We start from the raw sequence: 27923 nt of genomic DNA, 5'->3' as shown, positions 1-27923 counted from the left end.
TTTAAGTAAAAAAGAACACACTTTATTTATCTACAAGGCAGTACATTGTTGTATAAAAAATTAAGTGCAGATAAAGCTGCACCAAATGCTATTAAGGCAGCAAAGTCAGAGGCTATTATAAAAACACAAAAAAATAAAAAAATAAAATAAAATCAAGTGTTTTGCCATATCAATCAAGATCTGATATGGCAGTACAAAGAACCATGTATTTCTAAGAACCTGATTCAGTACACAAGACCCAAGTTAGGGACCAACTAGCTAGACATGGAACAAAAGAGACAACATGAACGAGACAGTGTTCTCCCAAACATATGAAGGTGCAATGCATGCTCTTACAAACCAATGAGAAACAAAACAACACATCCACGCAAATAAAAATCTCCCAAAAACAGTGTTCAAAAATATTGCTTATAAAAAAAGAGGGGAAAAATATAAATGACGTAAAAAAAAATTAAAACAAAAATGTCTGAAATGCTAGTGCATAGTCAATTAGCTAACATCAACATTTGTTTTTTTCCATATAAAGCTCTACTGCTCCTTTTACACTAGCAGCATGTCTACACGCTAAGGTCTGTAGCAGCAAAACACAGTATTCATTTGGCATTTACAAAATTAAATTACTGAATAAAAATATAATTTTTTCTCATAAATCTATGTTTCATACAGTAATATTTTTTAAAGCAAGCTAATTACCCACCCCCCCAACAGAAACACACAATGTATAATGGCCTAGAACCAAAACAGAAAGGAGTATTTCAAGAGGATGGATGTTTGTGAATGCTCAATCTTGATCAGCTTTCCCATTTTGCACAGACAAGCGTTTGTAGTAATGCTTTTCACTTTTACACCAATTCATTTTGTTCAGTGATTTAAAATACATCTGTTTGAGTACCTGCTCTTTTATTATTAAAAAACAAAATAAAAACAAAACAAAAACTACACCCCACCCCTGGCTAGCACATCACTGAAATAACAATACTGGTGTATTAAGTCTGTTTGATCTCAAAAAGTACAAAAAAAATTATCTTTATTATAAGACTGCACTTAAGATCATTAATTACTGATTCAAACTCAATACCTAATAATTTAGGCAAGTATCATTAAAAAAAACACAAACTCTTAAGTTGGGTGAAATCCAACAAGAATATATATGCTGAGTGACTAAATGCACTTTGTGCTGCTCCCAACTGTTGTACCACAACAAAGATAGGCTCTTCTCCCATTCGTGAAAAGTTCTCATGCAGAGGAACAGGAATTTCCCAGTGGAGGTGAAGTGTTCTCAAGACCATAATGCTTCTCTGTGCGTGGACCTCTCACATCACCAGAGTCCGGGTGGGGAAGGTGGCCATGTATTTGCGTGCCTGATCCGTCACAGCCATCTGATCCTCCATCTTCCCGCAGGACGCTGACTCCCAGGTGTTGCTCAGATGCTAAATTAGAAGAGAGAGAGAGAAATTTAGTTTGAATGCTGGGTGGTTTATCCATAGTCCCAGCCAAAGCTCGGCCTGCTCACAATTAAGTGTTCCATGAACAGGCAGTGGGATGTTGTCCTGTCCCCCCAGAAACTGAAATCTCAACACAACAGGCAAAAAAATGTCACCCTGACTTCTCAGTCAGAGACCGCAGGGCAGATAGACCAGATGATCTGCAGAGGGGACACCACAAACCATCCAAACTTTCTTGCTTCTCTCTCAGACAGTGTCTTTTCTATAAGGCCGTATCTATAGCCTTGCCTTTAATCCTTCACGAAGGATTAAAGTACGAAAGTACTTGGCACCTTTATGGTCAACAGAGCACGGACAGGCTACAGCCCACAGTTAAACATTCAGTGTCATGACCTTGCACAATTCCTGCAGAACCTCCACTCCACAAATGGAGCTGCTCTGTGCCAGAGTTCCCTACAGGAACCGGAGAGCCTGAGCGGGATTCCCGTGCTGCTTTCACCTGTGTGCAGCGATCAGCACCCGCCCCAGCGCTCAGCTCCTCCGGCAAAGGACAAGGGAGGGGGTCGACTCTCAGCAGAAACAGCTTTTTAATTATCGTGTAAGCCATTTCACTTCTTGTGGTATTTATGGAGGTTGCAGACACCATTTAGTACAATGCTAAAATGAGATAAACCTATCTGCAGAGGGCTGTGTGTGCTGTATTTATTTACTCGCTGCACATGTGAGACATTTCTCATTGCCTTGAGCTATAAACAGCAATGAAATTTCAAAGCTCCTGGAATTTACCAGGATACACTTTTATTTTTTTCTATTGAGCTCTCTCACTTACCCAGTGTGTCTGCCTTTTCACACTGAAATTTTCTCTAAGACCCAAATCATTAACCCCTATTATCACGTAGTTAGCTGTACAAATACTCTGCACTCCAAAAATGCACACAATTGTGCTTACCCTTCCACAAGGGGATCCCAGTACTGCTGAATACTGAGAAGATGTATGCTCAGGATCCATCAGAATAGACAAGTCAGGAGAAACCTTTCTCTGCTCTCCACTGCATTCAAAAAAAATCATCTTTGCAGTACAATAACTACATTGCTCAAAGAGATGTCCAAAGCCTTCCCAGCCTCTAGGACACTGGATGAATCATAATTAGTGGACTGCAAACCATCTGCTAAGAGCAGAACTGTCCTGGCATGCCCATGGCTCTTTCTGCCAACTTCTAGTTGCTAACTTCAGCTTTTAGTTGCTAACTTTGCAAGAGGATCCTTAAGTTATTCTCTGGCCTAAATGTTTACAGAATGCTCTTCTGACTGTAAACAGTGTTATCTGAGACATATGGATAGCAAAAGGCTGGGCAACTATGAAATGCAGATAATTTCACATAGCATGTCCTAATCAGGGCAGCAGTACAAACGTGGGGTTTGCACAAACCAAGGCTCCTGCCTTGGTGGGCTTACAGCTAAAAGGGACAAACCCAGTGAATAACTAAGTAAGCATGCTAAGTCCTCTGCAAACTTCTGCTGAGCTTCCCTAGACATGGCTTTCTCTTCTCTGTAGAGAAGTTCCAAATGCTGCCTCTTCTCCTGGATGCCATTTTTGAGCTTCAGTAGCAGTTCCCTTTCTGAAGGAGAACCAGGTCAGCCCTCGAATCATTAAGTTTCTGCAGTTTTTGTGGGAAAGCTGCATCTGTGAAGTGAACAGACATGCCACACACCTCTTTTCTAGAGCTGTGTACCTTGTGCTGTGGCTCAGCTGAGGGCACATGCCAGAAAGCAGGTGTGACACACTTTCTGTGTGCCACAGACCCACATGCAGCACAGCACAGCTCCTTTTGTGTTTTGGTTAAACAACTTCCAGCCTAACTTTTTCAAAGGCACCTACACAAGCTGGGAACCTACAACTCCCTATTGATCCTCAGTGGGACTCAGGCACCTGTGCATAATTTCCCCTGCTGTTTTAGAGGTATTTGCATGAGGAATCAAATTAATGCCTGGTACAATGCTGTCGGTTTTACTTAGAAGCTGGATTTGCTCTATACGCCTCAAAAGCAGCTGATAGTTCCCAAATATCCATAATTTTCATGGACAGAAATATGTATCTAACCACAATATCCCTGTGATCCCCTAAAGCTTCAATGTACTAATCTAGAAATAAGAGATCAGCAGTCACTTAAATAACTGAAAATATGAAAAGTCTGTTTGTCACAGTATGGCAATTTCTGAAAAATATAAGTAACTTCAGGTAAGGAGTGTCCATATTTCATAAATTAGGCTTAATTGTTAGTATCTACACAGAGCTCTTTGTATTAACAGCCATGTGCTTAGTAGAAAAAAAATAAATCTGTATTCTGATATCACCAACATCTCAGCAGGCTGTTACATGTCACTCATTCCATGGAAAGCCTGGTCTTCATCTTTAACCTGATGTCAGTGTGGCAGAAGCTGCTCAGGCAGGCAGTAACCCTGTGCCCTCCCACTGGGCTTGGCTGCCCGGGGGAGCACTGGGCAGCAGACACAGCAGGCACAGGAGGACCAGCTCCACCCCTCACTTGAGCCTGCTCGAAACAACTTGAGACAGAAAAGCTTTCATCCATGTATTTTTCCCAGAAGATTACACTACTTACACATTTTCCCCCATTCCTACTGGGACAAACTTATTAAAAGAGGCCAACTTTGCATCTCAGAGATGATGGCAAGAGCTCTGCTCCAGTGAAGAAAGAATTGGACCCAAAGTAGTGTGTTTTCTGATGCAGCATATTTACAAACAGAGTTTTCCATTCTACCCTTAGGGAACTCAGATAACATTTAAGTGGGTATTTTCAATACACACTTTCTGTCTGAAGCCCTGGCTCCTGGCAGCCAACACAAAACAAAGCACAATGCCTGTGCTGTGCCAGCCCTGCAGCGCAGTGCCAGAGGCACGTGTGAAAGTCATCCTGATGGGAACAGCTTCCCTTCCCTCCTTGGCAGGGAGTGCTGGGTCCTACAACCCAGGCAGAGTGCCTTGCCCAGCCTGGTCACACACAGCTATGGGATCTCTTTGTGAAAAGGGTAAAAAGGGATGCCACAATGCCTCCTTCCACACCAGCATCACAGCAAGTACTGACAGGGCTCTGTTACAGAACAGTGGCAGTGCCCCACAGACAGCAGTACTCAATATATCAAAAGAATAGAGACCCAGGCAGAAGGCTACAGGCATGCAGGAAAACAGCACAGAAACCCCAGCCAGAACATTACTGTTGCAGAATGTTCATTGCATCCTCCTGCATCCATATTTACAGGTCTAACTCTGCAAATCAATGAATAGATGGAAACAATCTTTGCAAGCAGAAGCCACAAGGCTTGACTCAAACCCCACCAAAATTGATGGACCTGTTTTGATTGATCCAGTGAATTCATTCCAGCTTAAATTCAGTCATCTAAGAGTAAGGTGCTCCTTTTGGCACCTAAACTCCTAGCCAGTGAGAAGTGAAAGGAATTTCCACAGTAAATTCTTTCCACATACACAATTTTTTCATTGCCTCATAGAGTGGGAAGCTAGTTTAATTTTTCTATCAATTAAAAGAGTTTAAACCTTTTCAGCCAGTACTGCAACTATTTTTCTCTTCCAAACATGGCAGTTTTCTCTCTAAGTTAAATCAGGGAGTAAGGGGGGAGAAGAAAGTATAGTACTACAAGTTCCCATAGGATTAAATTACAGATCCATGGTACAATTCCAGCTATGTCATTCTTCCTGTCCCTTACCTTTTTCTCTCACTCTCTCTTTTTTTTTAACCTCAATAATCCTACCAGTACATCCTTCTCCTGGCAGCAAAACTACCTTATTTATCCTGTAATATGCCTTCAGCTGCCCTCAGGCAAATGTGAACTGTAAACAAACTGTCAAAGCTGTAACTGGGATATCCAGTTAAAGCACTTTAAATAAAAACTTGGACCATCTAGAGAAAACAGACCAGAGTAAGGGAAGAAAACAATGTGGAAAGGTGCTTTTCTAACAGAACTAGTCCTTCTGCTCTTGTAGCCCAGACTGCTTTTTCATGTGCTGTCTCTATAGCTTAAGAAAGCTCCTGTGTTACAACACCTTTTGTGTTAGAAGCCAATGCAAAAACCAACACTGCTGCAGTCCTGCAGTGCTGAGCTCACAAACTGATGAAAGCCTAGTAGAAATCCTTGGGCAAAGAACTGTGCTAGAAGACAGATTTTATACCTCTGCTCTGCTGGCAGGTAGCTTTAGCAACTCCAGCAAAGCTAATGGTGTTACAAAGATTTCCACTAATTTATCCAAGCTTTGCTGGTATTTAAAAAGAATTTTTTAAAAAGCTACTGTATTTAAAATATTTTAAACACTCAGACTATTAGAAGGTCTCTTATGTTTCCCTGCTCCAAAAAGCTGGATTTCTTGCTGGATTTTCTTGATTTAAGCTTTCCTTTAAATTACATGGTATAGACTGTCCACTGAAAATAAGGCTTGCAACAGAAATGCAGTGCTCCTGAAACAGTAAAACAATGCACTAGACAAAACAATTTCCTAGCAGAATACAATAGACAGTATATGAATAACATGGCTTTCTGTTCTGTAAGGATGCAGAACAAGTAGAAACCCATTTACTTATCATGATGAGACAGTAAAGACTAATTAAAAACTAAAGTGACCATAAATGAATTTTTATCTCATTTGACAAGACAGACCATTATTTCTATCCCTGTTGCTTTCCTCTGGGGCATGGGACAGACTTCTCCTAAGCTCTGGGGTTGAGTTGCTCAGAAATACAGGTTCCTAATTGTGAAAGAATAAGATGGTCCAACTTTCCAGCTTTTGTTATAAGCATTATACCAGAGCTAGATAGATCTATTTGATGGTGTTTTTAAGAGCTGTTCTTGTTCAGAGAAAACTCCTGCTCAAGATGTATGAGCTTTCCAAGTAAGATGAATGGACAAGATATGGAAGTGGGCTAAGCACCTGCAACTCATACTAGGATATTATTCCCCTCTCCAGTTTTGTCCTTAAATTATGGGTTTTTTGGGGGGTTTCCCCCCACCAGAGATCAGAATACATTGCTGCAAACGTGACTAATAGTTAAGCAGTGACTTTTCTTCCAGAGAGACCATCACCAGCTCAGGGCAGCTTCCAATCTGTTTGCAACCCAAATTCTGCTGCCTTGGGAGGAAAACATGCAGTGACTGGCCAGTAATTCTGAACCTTCTCTGGCTCCCTCAGCTGTGGCAAGCATATCTTCTTCCTGTACACATCAGTCACTGGGGAGAGAAGGGGCAACACAAGTGAGGGAAACCCATGGGGCTACCTTCCCCTGCTGTGCAAGTCTCAAACACAGCCCTCTCCCTTGTTTAAACAAAGAAAAGTATGAGATTTCAGGACCTTCTTCCCCCAAAAAGCCATGGAGGAAAAAGAGAGAAAAGGAGACCATGCTGCCTTCCTGGCCATTTTGTCTTATAACCAACTGCAAACAAAATATTTCACTTTTTTTTAAACTGAGAAAATTAAGCTTCATGAAAGCTCAAACACTCAAAAAAAGGTTAACCAAGTAACTGCTTTAAAATCCTTTAAATTTACTCTTTGAAGAAAATGGCTACATAAACTGCTGAAAGTCAGGAAATTCGAGCTGAAATGTGTCAGTCTGTGGTTAAAAAATGGAAAGTGACAGGAGCTGGGGGTTGAAGAACATTCTCTTTAGCTTGCAGGGCTTCTACCTTGTGTTGTTTCCTTTGTTACTGGGGGAAGAAGATATCAAAGCAGTGCTGTTTTCTTAAAAGGCTCCATTTCATGGTGTCTTTTGATAGCCTGCAGGGTTAGGTGGAAGGTCTGTGATTTAGCCTACTTTTCTATCTGTTAAAATGTCTATGTTAGGATAGTTTGTATTATGTACTGCTACTGCTACAGAACATAATGTGAAATAAAATTTAACTTTTACATAGGAAGGGCCAGAAACAGAGGGGTTTTTATGTAACCCCCTTACAAGGCAAAATTCAAACACATGCTCAGTACAGATCGCCTTTTTGTCTTGGTATTGGAGTATCTTATCCCAAAATCTTAACCCTTGGACAAGTTCCTAGTGAGACCAAAATCTCCCTGACATGCAACTAAGTGACAAAAATATAGGGTGCAAAAATACAGGCTAACTAACCCAATGAATACAAAGCAGAAATATTTGGGATCCATGCAATGGAGAGTAAGCCTACCAAGGCAACATGTGGGTTTGGTGACACATTCCTGTTCCTGCCAGTCTGGTAATACTCAATGCACCAGTGTGAGATTTGCCACACAGGACAAAAGAGCTGGCTGAACCTCCACACCTTACCAAAAAGATCTTACACAAAACTGCCCTTACATCCAATGTCTTAGGGAGACTTAACAGGGGATTGAATGAGGATAAAGCCCAAACTCTTCTTGGGTCTGTGGAGGCTTCCTCTCCCTTTGCTCTATACAACAGTGACAGCACCAAACTCCAGTGGCTACCTGACCTCACATGCCAAATGATGCAACCTGCTGCTCCTGCTAAGTGATGGTGAATCATGTTGTGCTATCTGATATGGTCATCAGCTGCTATTTACCAAATGGCAAATGATCAGTCATGTACCCAAAATGCAGTAAAAATATCATTAGAGATGTGTTTGAACATTTGCTACTCTTGCCTTCTTTGGAATTTAACAGCAAAACAATAAGCAATCAAGGATTTTGATCAGTCTATCACTAGCCAAATATCTTTGTGCAAATGTAGTGCAAATTCTTAAAGCAATTCCTAAACTCTGGGCTGGTAAATATACTGCCTCCCTCTTTTCTAAGTTCAAATTTAAAAGACAGCAGTATTTTAAGAACCAAACATATTAAAAAAGCACCTCAGTTCAGTGCTGTCTTTGTTTCTCTCTTCCCTCTCCATGCACAGATCCCAAGGCACAGAGATTGCTGTAATTCTTTCTTGGACTGAAGTCAATGAGAATTTGCCTAAGTAAGAACAGTTGGATCAGGCCCAAAATATTAACAGCAGCAATGTCAACATATGCAGACACAATTAAATTTCCCCCACATGAGTTCCCTCATGCTTAATGTCTACTTTCATGGGATCAGGGGAGGCCACTGGACCAGTCCAGGAAGGGTAGGACAATAACGTGCTAAAATCTGGGCTAGTACAAAATGCAAACAGTAAAAACAACACCAAGCACAAATGCTAAGGTTTTCCATGGCTTTTGGACCCTTAGGCATGCTGTGCCCCAGTCATAGGAGTCCCTTTACACTGGGGTGGAGGAGGGGAAGCATTAGGGGCACAGCAGCAGCAGTTTCTAGAGTGAAACAGAGCTAGACTACATGTGCTTTCTGAGCTGCACAGGGCCACACTCCTCCCCTCTGACATGAGACCAAGCAGCTTTAACACTGCTGTGACACCGAGTCCCAACCATAGTGCAGCCATTGGCAGATAATACTGCATTGTTATAAAAAGTCTGTATTTCATTCTGAAAAAGCTCTGTGCCACCATCACAGAAACCCCAAGCCTCATTCTTCATTTAAGATTGCATTTCAGCTGAAAAGCTCAATGTTTCACTGGCAGAGAGAACAATTTTACCTTCATACTAGTACACCAAGAAGCTGCATACTAGCTATTCATTTTAGGGCTTTTTACAACTACTTTTTCTTTCAGTTCAACACACTTTAAACACTGAGAGGAGTTGGAAGTCCTTTTTAACTCAGTTCCTACTTAAGAAAATGTCCTCTTTATCCAAACAATGAGCATACCTGACTTTTAACATGGTTTTCCTGAGCAAGGACTGAAGAATTGCATCCAGAATGATCCACAAATTGACTCACATAAACTTCCTGAACAAAATCAGCATGAGTGAGGACAGAAGGTTAAACAAGCCCTTTCATTTACAGCAGCTTGTAAAGAAATTATTTTTAGATAGCAGGAAACATAACACCAGTACACTAAAGATCAAAAGATCCTATTTTACAGACCTCTCAGATCCTTCTTTTTTATTACAGCCAGAGTGCAGGCAACTACCACCAACAGGACAACACACAGCCTGTGCTGCTTAGCTACCTGAAAATTTTGCCCATAATGTGTGAAGGAGCCCAGAGTTTGGCTGGGGTGACAGTTCACAGACCGTGTAAGGGCACAGCAGCCTCCTCCCTTGCACCCACCAGGGAGCTCCAGCGACCCAGCACAGCTGGAGACTCAGGCTCCTTTGCTGGCAGGGTCTGAATTCAGCCCCTGTGCACTGCCCTAGATCAGGGGCAGTGGTTCTGCAAACCTTTCTCTTGGCTGTCTACCACACTGCAGCCAAGAACACTTTTGAGGGAAGAGCAGATAAACAATACTGAGTGTGAGTCTTTGGCCCCTACAGACGCCCCCATGCCACGGGGAGTCCCAGTCCCTGCTCTCCAAAGCTGTTTTTCATCAAATGATTCTGCAGCACAAAATACAAGCCTATTCCATGGCAAACTGTGCCAAATGGGGACATGTGTAAAATTTTACTATCTCCTTTTTTAATGCCTAGAAATGCTTAATCAAAACCAGCCTTTATTCATTCCTTCCTACTGTAAATAAGCCCTAATGTAAATTCTGGAGAGAGGGAGGAAAGAAAGGATTAGCCATGTGGACTATCTGTCTGAGAGTCGGGAACCATGGAGTTACAATTTCCTTCCTGACAGTGACTCACTCTGGGGAATGAGACACTTTCCTTTATTTCTCCCATGTGGAGAAGGGCTACAAAATCACTTAGTCATCTACATCAGAAATACAGAAATTATGTTTTGTTTTCTGAATGACTTGCTGTGGGTTCCACCTAAAGTCCACAAGGGCTGCCAGACTGCTGCTGATGACTTTGGTGGGCTTTGGATCAGCCCCTGTGTAACAGCTCTATTTTAAAGTACAGCAAATGTCTGTATTTGTTAACACTTGGCAAAAGCACAGACACATAAACCCCAGCCTCACATCTGACTTGCATTACAATGATTACACATTTAGCCTTCACTGGGGAAAGGCCATCCAGGTGCTGGGCTGGATGGGCAATACTGGCCACACTTGTGCCAGCCAGGCACTGCTAAAGTCTCTCCTCTCACCCCAAGGCCAGTCAAGTTCTGGCCACCACCACACCCCTCAAATCTCCAAAACAGTGGTGCCACCTACAAGAAGTCCACAGGAAAAAGACCTCTGGTCCATCTTAATTATCAGTCCTACCAATTTCAAACTGCACCCAGCTGAGTTACAATACCCCACACACAGGGCTGTGCTCTCATGCTCCACAGGCCAAGTGAGATCCTCAGTCACATTCATCTGAACATTTCATTCTTCCATATCCAAAACTTAAAATCGGTCTGTGAGAAAGCAGTATATATATATATATATATATATATATATACACAGATGCATATAAGTATTTTTATATATAGAGGATACTTTTATCAAAGAATAATTACCTGTAGAGGACTAGCTAGTGGCCTGTTTCTAGGTACTGCAACTGCTTTGTGAAAGCTATCATCATCTTCAGACACAGGCATCTTTAAAATGGAACTGGTAAGAAGATTCTGAATAGGAAAAGAAAAAAGAAGCTTTTCAGCAACTCATGAGAACAATGTGAATTGGAATGCATTGTAAGCAAACTCAGCCTGAGTGCAGAAGTTGCTACACTGGACACAGGCACAGATGAGGAGCAGACCTCAGCCTGGTGTTCCTGGGACTTGGGTTTGCAGGAGCATTGCCCTGTGCAAAGGTTTTCCATCCAGTGAAAATCCCAAGTTCAGGAATAACAGTAACACTGAATAGTCCATAAGCCCTGGCAATGCAGAGAGAACTGTGCTCACGCAATATCTCCTTTGCAAAAGCCAAGCAACAATCTCTCTCTCTTTCACCAGTTTTTAACTCCATGATCTAGTTATTTCTATACACAGGTGCAGGCATCCTCCAAGTGTAGCTCTTCAAAGTCTGTGGGCTGCAAAATTATTGAGACTTCTGCAATCTTCTAGAGACATCAGAGTGACAATTAAGAGCAGCATTTTGCTTTTTATGTGAAATGACATGGAAATAAGGAATAAAGCCTCCTCGTGAAGAAAATCAGAAAAAATTTCTTTCCCTTGCATTTAAGAATCAAACAGGGATGTAAAACAAAGAATTCCTTTGATAGTGTGAAAAATTATACTTACTGGCACGTCTTCCATAGTAGACCCAGGTGTAAAGAGCTGAGTATTCAGGTTTTCTCCTTCCCAGTGATTTGAGCAAAAAAAATTTCCAGTTTTATCTGTTGGGGACTCCACCTGAAAGCAGAAAAGGCATGATCCAACCAACATATAACTGACCAGGAGATTTCTGACTGTTGCTTAACAAGTTCAACAAATATTCTTCACAGAGGTGCATAATGCATGTTTACAGTAACATCTTTTACAGCAGCCTTGGTCTTTGCAGGAGAAAAAAGTTCAAGGTTCTCCAAAAAAAATCCCCATCTAATAAAACTTTGAGTACTTGCACTCAGTGCTCTGTCAGTATTCAGGAGTTTAATCCCCTGGAAAGGATTGAGAATAAATGTATTTTTAGAACTTTAGTGGCAAAGTAATATAATGCAATGTCCTCAAATGTTCAGGTTTCTAAGTCACTCCATGGAGCTTGGTCCCCATGGGGTTCTTCTATACTTTTCACCAATATTTGAAAGATTCAATCCAAATTCATGTCTAATTTTTCTTTTCTTTTTAAGTTTCAAACGAAAACTGCATTAGAACGGCCCAAGCAAACCCCTGCTGAAAACAGCAGAAAGAGTTCTATGGAAATCAATGGGAGATGAATTAGACATGCCTAGTGTACTATATGGAACCGACACTAACATCTTGGGGCTCACATGAAAGAAAAACAGACACAGCTATTTAACAGAAAAGGCATTGCTCTAAGTTTCTCAGCAAAGAGTTCTGAATTAAATTGCCTCAGGTAAGTTTGAGATTTACCTCTTGTTTGATTTTCTTCAGCAAAGGGGGTCCACTTTCATGTAGCCCAGCCACTATTGCAGATTCCTCCGACTCCTGCTTGATAACATCCTGCAGATCTTCTACAAGATGAGTTGGAGTTTGAGGCTGAAAGAAAGAAACGTTATATCCAAGTCCCAGAACATCCCTCTGCACTAATATCAAAGCAACTTTCATCATTGTTTCCTTCTTACCAGCATCTTCAAAGGACCGTATTTGATTTCCTGAGCTGCAAGTGCGTTTTTGAATGGAGTGGGTGTTCTTGGAGAGCTTTCTAATATCGACCTCTTGATTGCTGGAGTCCTGAAACTTTAAAAAGAAGGAGAGGAACTTTAAAGGAAGATGCTTGGAAATACTACCTCTTTACAGAAATGCGTGCATACAGGCAGTATTGTTGTAAGACTTTGGAAAATATTTCCCTGCGATCCTATAATCCGTTTTGCTTTGACAGCAGAACATGTATTTGCCTGTGATAAAGTATGAATTTATTTTAAAAACTGTGAACCTATATGCATGGTTTAATAAGCTACCTCAATAGTTCATAAAGTGGAAGTTTTACTCCCAGCTAAGAAAAATCTGAATGTGTGAGCAAACAACTCTGTAGGAAGCATAGAATCTTAGAATGGTTTAGGCTGGAACAGACCTTAAACAGTCCTTGTATGTAATCCAAACCCACCCTCTTACAGCCTGAAGACTCTGCTGACCCAGCACTTTGGTTGCAAAGTGCTGAATGCAAATGTGAAGAAATGGACCCTCATGAGCTGGACAAGACAACAGACTTACACATGGTTTTCCTTCTGAGCTTTGAAAGCCTGGTCCCTGTGGAAGGGGCTGGAAACTGCCATCTTATGGCCACAGACCGGCGTGGAGGTAAGGGCAGGGTTGTCCAGGTTCAAGTTTTCGTGATTGGATGAGGTGTTTAAGAACTGCACATGTGGAAAGAAAAAATTAACAGGAATGTCCAGGTTACATGGCTGAACTCTTAAGATTACATGATTGAACAAAAGAAAAATAAATTATTTTCTTCTTATTGACATGAGTCACTCTCCTGACCCTGTGACGCGAATGGGGGTATGTGGGGCACCTGACTATATTGTGAAAAAATACTCAATGGTTTGGCTCAGGAAGCTAGAGCGGGAAATTCTAAAGGAAATTATACTCTGCTCCAATGAGAGACACTTTCCACCACTTTCAGAACCTGATTTGGATTTTCTCCAAATAAATTTTAATTAAGACCAGTGTGCCCAAGAAACTGGGTGAAAATGAGCAAGGGATGTTTCAAAAACAAACCTGCAGGAAACAGGGTTAAATTCCACACATATTCATATGGGACATCTAGGAGCTTTTAAGGCAGTAAATAAAACATTTATGACAGGAAAATAAATTTCCTATCATCTCTCTCAAAAGAAAGTACTTCACTTTCAGAGTAAAAATGAAAGCTGCCACCTGTGACGGGTGCGTGGAATACTTTGGAATGGAAACAGCTGACTGGAAAAAAGGCAGCACTATTTGTCTGGAGAAAATTGCTCTTGCATGTGTTCTACCTAGTAACCTAAAATATTGCTTCTATTTCTAGTGTCTACAAATCTGTGAGCATAGTGGTATCCTTTAGTCTGACAACAATTCAATGTATTCCCTTCTAGAGTCAATCTGCCACTTTACAAAAATGTGGCATATAAGAAAATCTGGCTTTCACTGGAAAAATGACTTATGATTAAAATAACTAATAGGTAATGGGAAATACAGCAGGAAATCATTACATGAAATCTACTATCCTTCATGAAATAGTGTTTCTTTGACATCAAGGACTAAAGCGAACCAACACAGACAAATAAAAAATCCAAAACACTTTTAAATAGTGCTACAGCTGTGAAACAAAGCAACCATCATCAGGAATTTGAAAGTGCATGCCAGGCCATTTTAAGAGGCCACTTTCCACCTCATTCCTATTCCACTCCAACTCTCATGGCCTGGGCAGAGGATGGCAAGTGTGATTTGAATTTTCTGGTTGTTGTCAGTTTGTCTCACAACCTGAATGCTATTTAAATGCAGTTTGGGGTTTTCTAGGTCAATGAATCATACTGTAAGTGGACAGAGATGGAAAGTATCACAGATGATCAGAGATGTTAAACTCTAGTAGTTGGAGTTAGCAGCAAGATTAAAGCAAGGAGTCACACTCCCCTACAAAAAAAGATCCAAAAAGGCAAAAAACCAAAACACAAAAAACCAGGCCCCACAGATGAATTTAAAATACAAGAATCAAGTTAGCTTGCTGATTAACTAAACTCAGTGGTGAAGACTAGGAGCAGCAAACACAGAGCGAAATCAACAGGCACAACGGTAATTAGTCATTTGTTCCAAAGGATTAGTTTCTAAATTGTTAAGACTGGGGTGACTTTTGAGAATTAGTAACATCTGTGCATAAGTCTTGATCTACCTGCGAGGGAGAGAAGGGCAGGCTTTTGACAGGGGAGCGCTTAGCAGGAGTTGAGCTGCTGGCGTCAGCTAGGACCAAGGTGCTACCGTGGCCACTGGCTAAGGGGCTGCAGTGCCCTCTCCTTCTGCGAAGAAGGACCCACGGAGCCACGCTACCCTGGGAGGCAGACAAGGTCTTTGGTGAGCCAGGAGAGCCCTGACTCGACATGACTCTGCTCAGATTTGTGGTGGGCTGTCCTTGAGGTCTACAAGCACTGGCCCCTCTTTGCTGAAGCTGCGCGACTGTGCCTGAGGGAGCTCTGCTAGCCGGAGTGTCTGTGTCTTCAAAGAATTCAAAACTGCTGAGATCACCCCATGATGAAGGATCCTGAAACAACGTGGGAGGCACGGAGCTATAAGACAGTGTATAGTGCCACCTCATGAAAACACAACGCTAGGATATGCCTGTAACCAACAACAACAACAGCAACAAAGTCTTTCCCAGCTCAGTTCAGCCTGACCCTGTCCGTGGGAGCAGCAACACTGTGAACACAATTTGTGCTTTCAATACATACCTTGATTTTATCAAACTGACATCCTAGTAGTGTTGCTGAGTCCCTAACAAATGAGTCAAATTATGTCCTTATTATTTGCTCGCCCAGTGTTTTCTGCTTGGTATGATGATGGTGCCTTTCATTACAAAAAAATGTGTGCTGGAGACCAAGACTGGCCTTCTCCTAACATGTAATGCTGCTCTGGATGTGCTGAAAGGGAAATGATACTGTATGAAGCAGAGACCTCTGCTTCTGAAGGAGGTTGCCACCAACAAATATAATTCAATGTGCTACTTCTTTACATGTAGCATCCCAGAGACTGCAATGAGAACAGGTCCATGTCAATGTCAGTCAGATAAATGTGTGTTTCACATATGCTAGGGCAAGCTCCATAAACTATTGAGGCTACAACTAAAAATTCTAGAAAATTAGGCAGATACGTGAGTGGCCACACACAAACCTATAGCATATGTCCTTTAAAATATCAATAAATATCATCTCATTGTTTAAATTTTTTCATGGTATCTCTGATTTTATTTTAAGGAGACTTGAATTGGAGAGATTGTTTCAAGCTCCTACTGTGCATCTTGCCAAAACTCACACTCCCATTCCACGATGTAGCAGGAAAGGGAGACACCCACAAAAATAATATGCATCCATGCTTGAGGGCTTCATTTACAAGTAGCTGCATTTTGTCAAGTCAGAAGATAAGCTTCGGATCCTGGAGCAACTCGAAGTTACTCAGGAAAAAACCAACAACCACATTTAGGACAATCCCAGCTCCTCACCCCTTACTCCTTGACCATGCACAGATCCACCTGAGGCAGCAAGTCTACTTACGGAGTCTATTAACTGGAGTGTTTCAGCAAATTCTAAGAGATTCTTAACATTATCCAGGATGTTGCTCTGGTGAACAATCATGCACCGTGCAGGGGATGCACTTTCCTCAGGTAAGCAACCGTGATCCACCGGTGGAGAAGGAGTACAGTGGTGATGTTCCCCCAAACAGGAAACAGGTGCACTGTCACCACTGGTCCTGGTGCTGTCAGCAATTGTGGTGCTGTGCCAGCCGGGGTAGTTTGATGTGTGGTTCTGCGTCTAAAGGAAGAAGAAGAAAAAAAAAAGAAGAAAAGGGAGGGGGGGAAAGGCAGAAGGAACTTAGCAATGAAATTGCACAAGGTGTCAGATGCCACTGGAGGAAAGATAAAAGTAGTTGCATCATCATCTAAAAGCTTATGCCTATGAAACAATTGTCAAGATGTTTCCTTTCATCAGTGCAAGATCTTGTTTTAAGTAATACTGACATTGTACTTGTTATCCCAAAGTTACCTCATAATTTACTTCCAGGATTATAGGCATATGTCATTACTAGCACATAATCAATTCACACTTTAACTCCAAGTGCTCTAAAAGTGTCTGCAAGTCCTTTTCTGTGAGGAGCGAGAAATGGCAGGATTTCCCTACTGAGCGCTCAGCACCGTAGAGGGCTAAAAGTTTTTAGAGTTAGAGTTGCTTTTGTCTGCTTATCTCCTTTTCTTCTGCTATCCCTGTCTAATGCTACAGCTTACACCAATGCAATGAAGAGGCTGTCAAATCAACGTGGTTAGGAAAGCAGAAGAACAAATTAACAGAAGTTTCTTTCCAGTGTGATCATGCAACAGAAGAAATTGCAAAACATTAACTAAAGTTAAAAAGTGGCCAGACTAACGTATCATGCATGCAGTTCTTTTACTATTAATTTAAATATTACCCAAAAAAAAAAAAAAAAATAAATCTGCTGGCTATCACCTATCTTAAAAAATGATTTTGGGATTCTTGGCTTTTGTGACGGTGTTAAGTAGTTACACAAGGGTTTTCACACATTACTATCCAATGTCATATACAACAAAGTATGAGAATTCAGTAATAGCCAGCACTTGCTCCACACATGCAGTTATGAAGAATCTAACATTATTTGGAGGAGTAAAACAAATACTCAAACATGCACCAAATCTGAAGCTTACAAAGTGTATAAAACACAGCTCAAGGAAAGAATGCAACAGAGAAGAAAAATCTAATGCACAGGCACTACATTTTCATCACATGAACCATTGCACACTTTCAGAAACAGATTCCATTATTGACTAAAAGTCTGTAGGATTTTCAGATTTTGTACAATCATCATGTTTCCAATATTACATCATGTTACAGAGCCCAATCCTGCTCCCACTTTGCAAAATAAGATACCTGCAAAAGTTTTGGATTTTTTTTCAATAAAAGAATTTACAAAGCAGATACAGATTATATATGTGCTATGTTTCATCCTTTTGAAACGGAAATATAGAGCCTTGATTAGTACTGAAGGAAGAGGGGGAGTAAAAAGTTAAAAAGACAAGCACTGGGGTAAGGCTGCTATCCCTCCATCCAAGCACACAGTGACAATCTTACTGGTAATGCCTGCTGCCCTTTCAGTTCATTCTCAGTCGACATTAGTAGCAACTCTAATTCCTTTATTCGCTTTTCTTTCTCAGGGTCTTCATCATTATAGTGTCTCTGAAATTAAGAGTTAAGGGAAAAGAAAAGATAAAGGTCTGATAGGATGTAGCAACTAAAATGCTCATGGTTTGCCGACCTGTGTTTATAACAGCCAAATTAGATTCAAAGATGAAACAATTGTCAATTGTGTTTTCCACTACCAAAGTCTCTGCTGAATTTCAGTATAGATATTTGAAATGGAGAAAGTGAAAGCCATCACACCAGATGTCAACTACTGCATTTTAAATCTACTTCAGAAGGAGCAATTATTAGCCATGTTAGAACTCCCCAAACTTCCCCATTTTCTCTTTTCATCAGATTTAATACATTAAAATGTTTCCTTAATGTACGATGTCTGCATCTTAGTTTAACAAATATTTACAAAATTGACTCATTTGAAATGAAGTTCAAGTTATCTACCTGGATAGCTGCAGCAGCTGGCTGAGGTACATTGACAATATTTACATGCAGTGCTACTGGATACGGGATCTGACCAGGAACCTAGGTCAAAAAGCAAAAATTGATTATTTCCATCATATTATCTGCTTGCATTGTCAATTTGTGTTAAACATACTTTGGTTTTAGGTACTTAATATTTTTAGTCCACGGAGATGAAATAGCAAAAAGCTAAAAATGTTTACAAGAAAAGTAATCATGTTTTTAGGAATACAACAGCAAGCATTAGAGAGGAAGAAAGAAAACTCATATATGAAATATTTACCCTTCCTGAATGAGAAAAGATTAATAATTTATAGACACATTTGTAAGGATTTTCTAAATTGAAGTGAAAAAGCAAAAGATGCAATTCATTATCATCTAAAACTCTAAAACGCAACTGTCTGAAGCAGGAGCCTGTTTCATTATTAATCATTAATAAAGAAGAAATCTGATAGAAACCAATACTTGTTCACTTGGTTCTGACAGACAAGCCACAAACAGAATACTACTAAAGAGAACGTGGGAGATTTTGACATGGGACGCAGAATTAACCAGATCCAACTGATATTCAAGAAATTTAATATTCACAACTCTAAGAAATCTGTTAACTGCTCCCAAAGCATTAAACCTGCTCTACCCAATTCTACCACCTGAATGCCACTAGATTGAAATGTACTTATTTTCACCACTGAACAAAGTCAAAGAAATCCTCATCTGACATCAAACACATCCAAAGTCTGCCAACACAAAGTCGATCCTTCATGGTGGAACCAGGCATGGCTGAACTGCCCCATCCACTCAAGCAGCCCTGTCACACTCCCATTTCCAGGCACTCACGTTCTGTGGCTCGGGGATGTGGTAGTAGGGGTAGTCACTGCTCAGCGGGGGCTGGCTGGCCACCGGCAGCTGGCCAGGTGGCGATGGGTTGTGAGCAAAGGCCATCAAGTGGTTGTTCTTCTGAAAGCCAGCAGCTGCTGAGGAGTGGCAGGCTTTGGAGGACTCCTGCAGGTAGCCCTCCTGCTCGACCTTTCGGCGCATGGTGGAGTTCCAGTGGTTCTTGATAGCATTATCAGTTCTGCAACAGAAATACAGATGTTTGAGGAGCTTCCAAAATGAGCATTTCCAATTCAGACAGGTCAGTGGGCAGGGAACTGCTGTTGGCATTTCTGGTGAAACCCTGAGCTCTTCTCTTCCTACCCCTCACCACTACAAATTCTACTCCCAGCTTCTCAGGAGAGATGCTCAGTATTCAGGTTAGGGAAAAAGAAAAATGGGCTATGGTTGTTCACATACTTTTTAAAGCATTCTCTCATCCTCTATTCCTCTCATTCTGTCATCTGAGGACTTAGATCCTCAAATTGTAAGAAATTACTAACTTCATCTTCACCTCATTCTCATGAAGTGAGGAGACAACAAAGGCTAACATTCCTTTGAGATGATCCTAAAGAAATGCCAACATCATCTTGCTATATCTTAATATTTCAGTGGAGTCTTACTGTGTCTCATTGCTGGAAGGAAAGACTGTGAAGAACAGCTGTGAACAGACTAACTTCCAAGCAACTTTCCAGCTGGTCACCTAGACAACAACAACATCATGCTGTACACACAAACTCAGTAAACAAAACTGTTGGGATTTTTCTAGATGCAGAAAAACTGAGATTCAAATCCTCACAGTTATGAGTCAGGAAAAGCAAACTTACCAAGTTTGTGAGATTTTAAGAGTATGCTTAAATCCAGCTCTGCTATTTGGAAAACATCACACTGCATGATATTCAAAGTAATATCTGCGAGGTGTGGAAGCTACAAAAATATTTCCAAGGGCTCTCTTGTTATTTTCTAGATGATGAAAGCAGCCCAGGGAATAACTGCATAAAGGGCTATCATGATCTTAGGCCTTATATTTAGGTCTTGAAGATCTTTTATCAAGTAGTAGGAAGAAAAGAAGGGAAACCTCTCCCTTGCTTACATTATTTGCTTGCCCACATTTTGAGTCACTTTCAATCACAGCAAATAAGACACTGAATCTCTGAGCTTATATACAAGCTGTATAGAAGCTTTCAGTGAGACAAGTATTTCCAGGACCAGGGTTTGAGGAAAAAGTTTCTCCTGTTTTGCACATGTTTTTTTAAAAATTATCTGGATGATTCAAGAGCAATTACAAAAGTTGAAGAAACCTTCTTTTAAATAATTTTGAATAAACAGACTGGATTTCATGTTGAAGGCATACCCTTAGCTGAATGTAAATTATGTTCCACTTGCAGAGCCTGATCCTTCCCTGTTAAATCGATTTAAATTTTGACAGTCATCACAGGCACAAATAAAACTGCACAGACATTTAGGAAACTCTTATGGTCTTGCTCCAGTTACTGGCTTTTTTACCTATGGCAAACATTAAAAGCCTGTAAAAATAGCATACTGTTGCATGTACTGACCAAACAGTGAAGTTCCCCACAGAGAAAAATGCACATCAGTGTCACTGGCTTCTCAGGTTTTGATTCCAAAATTTTTTTGATTTTTACAGTGCAGCCTGAGGCGGCTAAAACAGACTGCTCAGACCTGCAGCTTTTTCCTTTTTTGAGAGCTAAAAGCATATGTCATTACCGTCCAGGCAGCAACTTTGCAATCTCTGCCCATCTGTTTCCCAGCCTCTTGTGTGCCTGGTAAATAATTCTATCTTCCTCTTCTGTCCAGGAGGTTTTCTTCACTTCTGGATTCAAATGGTTGTGCCACCTCTCCCTGCACTGTTTTCCAATCCTTCCCTTCAAATGCTTAGCAATGACAGACCAGCGCTTTGGACCGTATTTCTGCACGAGCTCTATTACCTTCAAAGAAGGACATAAAAACTGCCTGTATTTAATGATGCATGATGAATCAATGAAATTTTTTTCCTGTGGTGAAGCAATATTTTCAACAACATTTCTCAAAACTGCCACAGTAAAACTAATAGCAATTAAGGTTCCCCACTTCCCACTCATATTTTTACCCAAAAGGAAAAATCTGGTAATAGTTAAGGCATTTCTAGACTGCAATTCTACATTACAGAGTTGTAAAGCAACAGTAATTTATTTGCATAGCAAACTTAGAAAGCACTACACAAATACAATCTGCCTCTGGCCATAATAATGTCGAGACCACCAAAGTTTCCAGGAGTTTTGCCCCAACACCTGAAATCTGCTAATAAAGCATTAATCAGACAGAAAGAAAAAATTATTACCCTTTGATCCTCTTCTTTAGTCCACGGACCTTTAATAAGTTCTGGGTTTAGTACCTTCTGCCATCGGTGCTGGCACTGAACATCTGTCCGATTCTAGTGAAATGGGAAATACACAAAATGAATAATTCTTTAGACAAGATGAAAATAGAGTGAGAATGCTCCTCTTTACATACACTTGTTTTTATGTATTTCACTGCCAACTAAGACTACTAAACAACAGAGTGATACAGTAAGTCTGAGAAGAGGATGGTCAACTATCAATTTGCTGACAGAACAGATAAGATTTCCATCACTTCTGCATTGAGGACTCCATCACCAAAACTACACAAACTTTATCTTCCCCATCTGCACAACAGCTGGCATGCTTTCACATGCAGATTTCAGCAGCAGCCAAACTGTTCACAAAGGAATTCTCTTCAAAATAATACTTACAATTCACCAAAGTTGTTTTTTTTCAGTATGCTGAGACATTTTGTTTCATTGCCACATTGACCATCTAATGTGCAAGTCCCCACCATCCCCCATTTTTGCTTGTTTGATTTTTTCCAACCCTTTCTGAGAAGTGAAAGGAGAAAAATGTAAGGGTTTCCATAGTAATCTAACTAAATTTCTAAGGCCTCCATTTGTGGAAGCTTTATATCTCCCCTGAAAATGTAACTATAAAGCAACCACTCCCCTTCCCCTTTATCAAGGAAACCCCTCCATAAAGAGTTGCTACTAAGCCTGGAAACAGAAACCAATATCCACTTACAGGAAGGAAACTGGCAATAACTTTCCAGTCTTCTGTGCCATTCTGCTCCACAAGCTTCTTCAATTTCTCATCCTGAATCATAAAAAAGACCCCCAGATACAATTAACATTGCAGTCTCTTATAATACAGATGAAATATTTTAAAAAATTCATTCTTCTAGCTTCTTATGCATCTACTTCTGCTTTCTGAGTGTAAGGGAAGGTGGTCTGTACACTTCTCATGCCTAAAGCAAATTTTTTTTTCTAGTCCTTTGGATTTTGGTAGGTTCTTCACTGTGCTGCAGGAGAAAGACTGACTTCTGTGCAGTTCTTTGACTCACAATATACATTCCCATTTCACTCAAAGCACTGTAACTGTTACTCTTGGACTGGATTTACCGGAGGAAATGGGTGTTTAAATGCCAAGCATCAGAATAACCTTGAAATTCAGTAACAGTCAGGTATTCAGCTACCTGGGGACCTCTGAAAATCACAGCCTTAAGCTTTTTATGTCTTGCAAGCAATGGGAGATCAAGTGATTTGCTCATGGCTCTCCACCTACAATAAATGCGCAATAAAACTAACAGTTCTTTTTGCTCCTGTTCCCTGCAAGGGAATTTTGGCCCAATCTTTTTAATGATAAGGCCAGAAATACAGACCCTAGAGAGAAAATAAACCAATCTTATGTACTGGGAAGGATCGGGACAGTGCAAAACAAACCAGAAATGCCCCAAGAGATAAGAGGAGAAGAGCAGCCCTCTCCTTCCTCAGTTAGCACCTCTCAGTATGCTCCCAGTTCATGCAACAGGCCATTGGACCTCATGGACATCTTTTCCTCCCTAGCCACATCACAACCACTTCCACCTTTGTAAGGGCAGACTATGATTTAAAATAAATATATAAATGGCTTGCAAGGGGTGACCTGCCACTGTTTTTACATCAATACACATTGTTAGAGAAGAGAAAGTCAAAACATAACTCAAGAACTGTATTCATGTATTCCACAACAAACTCAAACCAGTTAAATGGTCAAAGGAGATCCACCTGGCACAGTAGTTTGATACCACAATTTACCCAGAAAGTCAGCACAAGGGTATCATGACTAAAACACATTCTGACCTTGAAAACCAAAATACATCTTTGAGTGCTCAGCTTTGGTACTGCTGGGTTTCTCTCCCCCAGCTTTTACTTTATTTCCACTCGGAATCATAACAGTGCAATTAAAGTGCAAAATTCCAATGGTACAGAAGGACCGCAGCAGTTTCTGCCACAGTTGTTTCCTGCTGTGGGACACTGAACACCCTGAACCACCTAATGCTGTTCTCGCATAGCAACAGTTTCCAAACAGAAAGAGGCAAGTAGCAACAGTGAAGCACTGCTACAGGTGATTTGGAACCTGCTTCTCCAACAGGGATTACACGGAGATTCACACACCGATTACTGTAACTCAGAGCTTGGTGGAAATTAAAAAGTTGTGTTTATATGTTTTATTTAAAAGGTAAGAACTATGCTCAAAGCTAAATACGCTACTGAATGTAGCTAGAGGGTCAAAAAAGTTGTCCTCAGGTATGGGACTACCACTGAAGTAAATTTGCAGATTAACAATAGAGTGAAGAACATGAAACAACTTGGAGAAGAATGTGATCCATGCTCTCTTATCTTTTTACATGCAGGAGAGGAATGAACTTGGATTTACCTCTTCACGGGTCCACCTGGTTTTTCCTAAGTGACGTTTTCCAGCCTTAGGAAGCAGACCATCATAATCGTGATCATACACCTCAACATCTTCTTCATCATCATCACTACTATATATACTGCAAAAGGAAGCACAGCAGACAGAGTGGAGCATGAGGACTCGAGCTTAATTCAAAACACAAACACCCCCCCCCCCCACTACAATCCTTACAAAGGTTACACAGATAAAAGTTTTAAAACTTGCACAACAAGATTTTGTTCTGCATTCTGTTGTTCTAGTATTCTGAACTGGTTCTGCTGTTTTTGGTATCCACAGATACAGGCAAAGGGCTGGCAACCTTCGTATTACTGTGCATGTTTAGACCTGCTCCTAATGTTAGATCAGTGGTGAATTACACAGTTGGCAAACTTTCAACCAATGAAGGCTTCAAATTAAAATACAATGTTTGGGACAATAAAGACAACTAGAGGCTGTGTCCAGTACACGGGTACATGTTTAAGATCTTTAACTCATGTCATACATCCTGAAAAATATTAGTGGTTTTGTATGTTTAACACATACAAAGCAGATTGTTATACTGTTCCAAAATAAAACAGACTGTGCAGGAAAACAAAAAGCTAAACAATAACCTTGCTTGAGAAAATGTTTATGGATCATACAGGAGAAGGCACAAGTTTTTACAATTAAGTAGACAGTAAGTGGCAGCATTAATATGCAATAAGCACTAATATGAAATATACCCTCCATTTATGGGTTTGGACAGATAAAGACTGAGGACAAGTTTGTTTCATATCCTGCAACCAACAAATGAATGACTGAACCCTTCTATACTCTCCATTTCTACAACTTTATTACCTCTAATCCATTTCTAAATCCCTCATACAATTTTTGAAATACTCTGCTCACCTAACTCATGACTCAGGGATTTCCCCAGAGGCTATCTATGGGCAAAAAGGCCTCCATGTCTCTTTTAACAAACAGCACTTGCTCTACCTAGTTAACTACATCTAAAAGAGACTGTTTTGCAACAAGACATGCCATTCTGGCAGACAGTATTTTACTCCTAACTTTTAAGGTATCAGTAGCAGTTCTGATAATTCAGCTAAGAGATGCTAGCCACGAGTGTTAGAATGGAGTGAGTGTCATTAAGATTCAAAATTGTGATATATCTGATGGCATGGCATGCAGTGGTATGTTAAAAGTATGATTAAGACATTAAAATAAAGTTATTTTCTAATAAAATTAAGAGGCACTGTTTATGCTGTTAACCTGTTTTTTGGGAGATTACTTTAAATAAAGTCACATTGAAGCATGGTGACTGTTAGTCAAGGTGCAAACACCTCCAAAAGGCAAGCTGCTGAATACACATTCTTTAAAAGTACTGGGCTAATCACATCCTACATCTTCCACCCTGTTTTCTAGCCCGTGTCATGTGCCATGAAAGAACATGCTTACACGCTACATGTAAAAAGTTTTCCACAGCCTGCTGCGATGTGCGTGGTCCCCCTGCAGCCTCTGCCGGGTGCCCCTGACTCACCCACACCCAGCCCATCGCTGCCACCCTCCCCTCGCACCACCGTGCTGCAGCCCCACGGCTCCCTCCCTATTCCCCAGACCCGGTAACCACCGGGAGCAAGCCCGGATGGAAGCTCCCGCTCCGCACGCACCCTCGCTGGCAGCTGGAGCCTCCTGTGCCTGAGCAAAAGCTCCCACGCTCCAGCTGCCACAAGCGCGGTTCCTTCCCCAGCCGCCGCTCGAAGCAGATTCACTTTTCTCAGTGACACACGCAGACAGCTGCGCCGCTGCCCATATGCCAAAGGAAGTTTTGCGGCACAGTTTCCAAGTATCATTTTGAAAAAGAGTTTTCCGTAGACTGCAACCCGCAGGGACGCATCCATCGGCGGCGCGGGCCGGGCACCGCAGGGAAACGCCGCTTTGCAGCAGCAGCAGCAGCACAGCATCAGCGGCCAACACATTAAAGGGTTTCAGTGCGGGGCAGTTCTGTAACAGGGTTATTTAAATGACTGGGGCCTCGCTGGCACCGCAGAACCGCGCAAACTCTACTGTACTACCTGTGTCCTCCAGCAGGAGAAAAGTGCCCCGGGATTCCGGGACGCTAGGTAGATTTTTTTTTTTTTTTTTCAGTCAACCGGGCCCTCAGCGGTGCTCTAAAACTTTATTTTGCACCTCCGACCGCAGCCCCGAAGGCTCCCTCAGGGGCGGCTCGGCACGACACGGCGCCCCGCCCGGCTGGGAGAGCGGGATCCCCCGGCTGGGACAGCGGGATCCCCCGGCCACCCATCAGCGCTGTGCTGTTCGCTGAGAAAACAGCCTTGTGCAACGATACACGGGGAAAAGGGGAAAATAAAATTAAAAAAAAAAAAAAATAGGGGAGAGGTAAAACAGAAAAAAAAAAAAAAAAAAAAAAAAGGAGGTGTAGAGGAGATGACTCGCTGCTGTTACCGTGATTGAAGGAATTCGGGCACCAGCCCCGCGGGGCAGAGCCCGTTCCCGCCAGCGCCGCGCCAGTGGATCAGGCGGACACCGCACCGGCCTCCAGCCCCGAGCGCGGCCGTGTCCCTGCGGGAGGCGCCCGCGAGGCAGCGGCGGCTGTCCCTCTCTTTCGGGAGAGACGAGCCGGGTGATTCACCAGCCCTAGCGACAGCCCCGCTCTGACACCGAAAGTACAGCCCGGCGCTCGCCCAGCGGCTCGCCGCCTTCTCCCGCACCACAAGCCCCTCTTCCTTAGAAAGATCCCACCAAGCCCACAGTCCCACCGGACGGGGCCGGCGCCCGGGAAGCCGCAGGCAGGGCTGCGACCTTCTCCCCTGTCATAGGCAGTCAAAGGGGAGGGGAGGAAGGGAGGATGCCGGGCTGCAAAGAGAAAGAGAAAAAAGCCTCCACGTGTCCGACCCGCCGTGTCCGGCTAATTAGACAACAACCCCGCTCCGTGCGCCCGCCCGGCAGCGATGGCACGGACGCGGCCACGCGGCGCTGCCACCCCGTCCCGTCCAGTCCGCCGCCTCCCGGGCACCGCCGCCCCCGGCCCCTGGCGCGGCACGGATCGCCCCGGCGCGGGTGCGCGGCAGGCGGGCGGGCACGGGTGACAGCTCCGGCAGAGCGCTCCGTCGGACCCGCAGCCCCCCGCCCGCGCTGCTGCGCTCCGGCATGTGCCGAGCGGCGTGCACCGGGAAAAAGCTAAGCCCCGCAGGCGAGAGTCGCGCTTCCAAGGGCGAAAAGCATGAATAAAGAAAAAAAAAAAAAAAATAGTGGGAGCGAAGCGAGTCCCCGCACCCGCCGCCTCACCCAGCCGGGAATGAATGAATGAATGGGACGAGACGCGCTACCTGCCGCCGCCGAACCCGCCAGACATTGTCCCGCCGGGCTCCGCGGGGCGCGCAGCTCCGCCGGGCTCCGCGCCGGCTGCTGCGGGCGGCGAGCACCGGCCCCCGCGGGCGAGCAGCGCGGGGCCCGAGCGCCCCGGTATCGGCGGCTCCGCGGCGCGTCCCGCCGGGCTGCAGCTCCCCCGGCGCCTCCCGAGCAGGGGAGCGCCTCGGCACCGGGGCGCAGTAGCCCAGGTACACGGAGGACGGGGGTCTGTCCGCCCGTCCGCCGGGCGAGCCGGTCTCCTGCTACCGCTTTCCCTCTCTCCCGTCCCGCGCCCCGTGTGACAGGCGCGGAGCGCAGCTGGCCGACCCCCGCCTGCGGACAGCGGGTTACCTGTGCCGGGGTCTCCGGGACATCCTCGCACCGGCCGCTGGGGGAGGAGGACGGGGGAGACCGAGCCCGCCGCCGCGCCCTGATGCCGGGCTAGCGCCTGGGCGCTCCGCCGCCGTGCACAGGAGTGCCGAGAAGCCGCGGGAGGAGGAGGAGGAAACAGGTTGAGATTAAAGAGTAAACTCTGTAAACAGAAATGCCATCAAACAAAGGGCCTTTGGACACTCCCCCTCCCGCCAAATCT

At 42.9% G+C, this 27923-nt stretch overlaps 1 protein-coding gene across 8 annotated transcripts; it reads right to left on the bottom strand.

Moving 5' to 3' along the window:
* MYB (MYB proto-oncogene, transcription factor) lies at positions 1–27923 on the bottom strand. 8 transcript variants are annotated; one of them, XM_079332946.1, is made up of 16 exons: positions 27683–27720; positions 23963–24080; positions 22289–22360; positions 21538–21630; positions 20925–21145; positions 19161–19398; positions 18306–18386; positions 17799–17903; positions 16212–16469; positions 14840–15205; positions 13186–13328; positions 12597–12711; positions 12385–12510; positions 11596–11706; positions 10873–10980; positions 1–1430 (listed from the first exon to the last, which is right to left on the bottom strand). In XM_079332946.1, the coding sequence occupies exons 1-16, from the start codon at positions 27703–27705 to the stop codon at positions 1314–1316; spliced, it is 2295 nt and encodes a 764-aa protein (XP_079189072.1). In that variant the 5' UTR covers positions 27706–27720; the 3' UTR covers positions 1–1313. The 8 variants fall into 8 exon arrangements, with proteins under 8 accessions (XP_079189072.1, XP_079189077.1, XP_079189079.1 ...); XM_079332948.1 differs by lacking the exon at positions 1–1430 and adding an exon at positions 2045–3129 and having other exon boundaries at positions 27683–27874; XM_079332947.1 differs by lacking the exon at positions 1–1430 and adding an exon at positions 8863–9270.

Source organism: Erithacus rubecula, assembly GCF_903797595.1.
Source record: "Erithacus rubecula genome assembly, chromosome: 2".
Classification (NCBI taxonomy): Eukaryota; Metazoa; Chordata; class Aves; order Passeriformes; family Muscicapidae; genus Erithacus; species Erithacus rubecula.
Note: the sequence above shows the minus strand (reverse complement) of the source record. Positions and strands in the feature narration are given on the sequence as shown.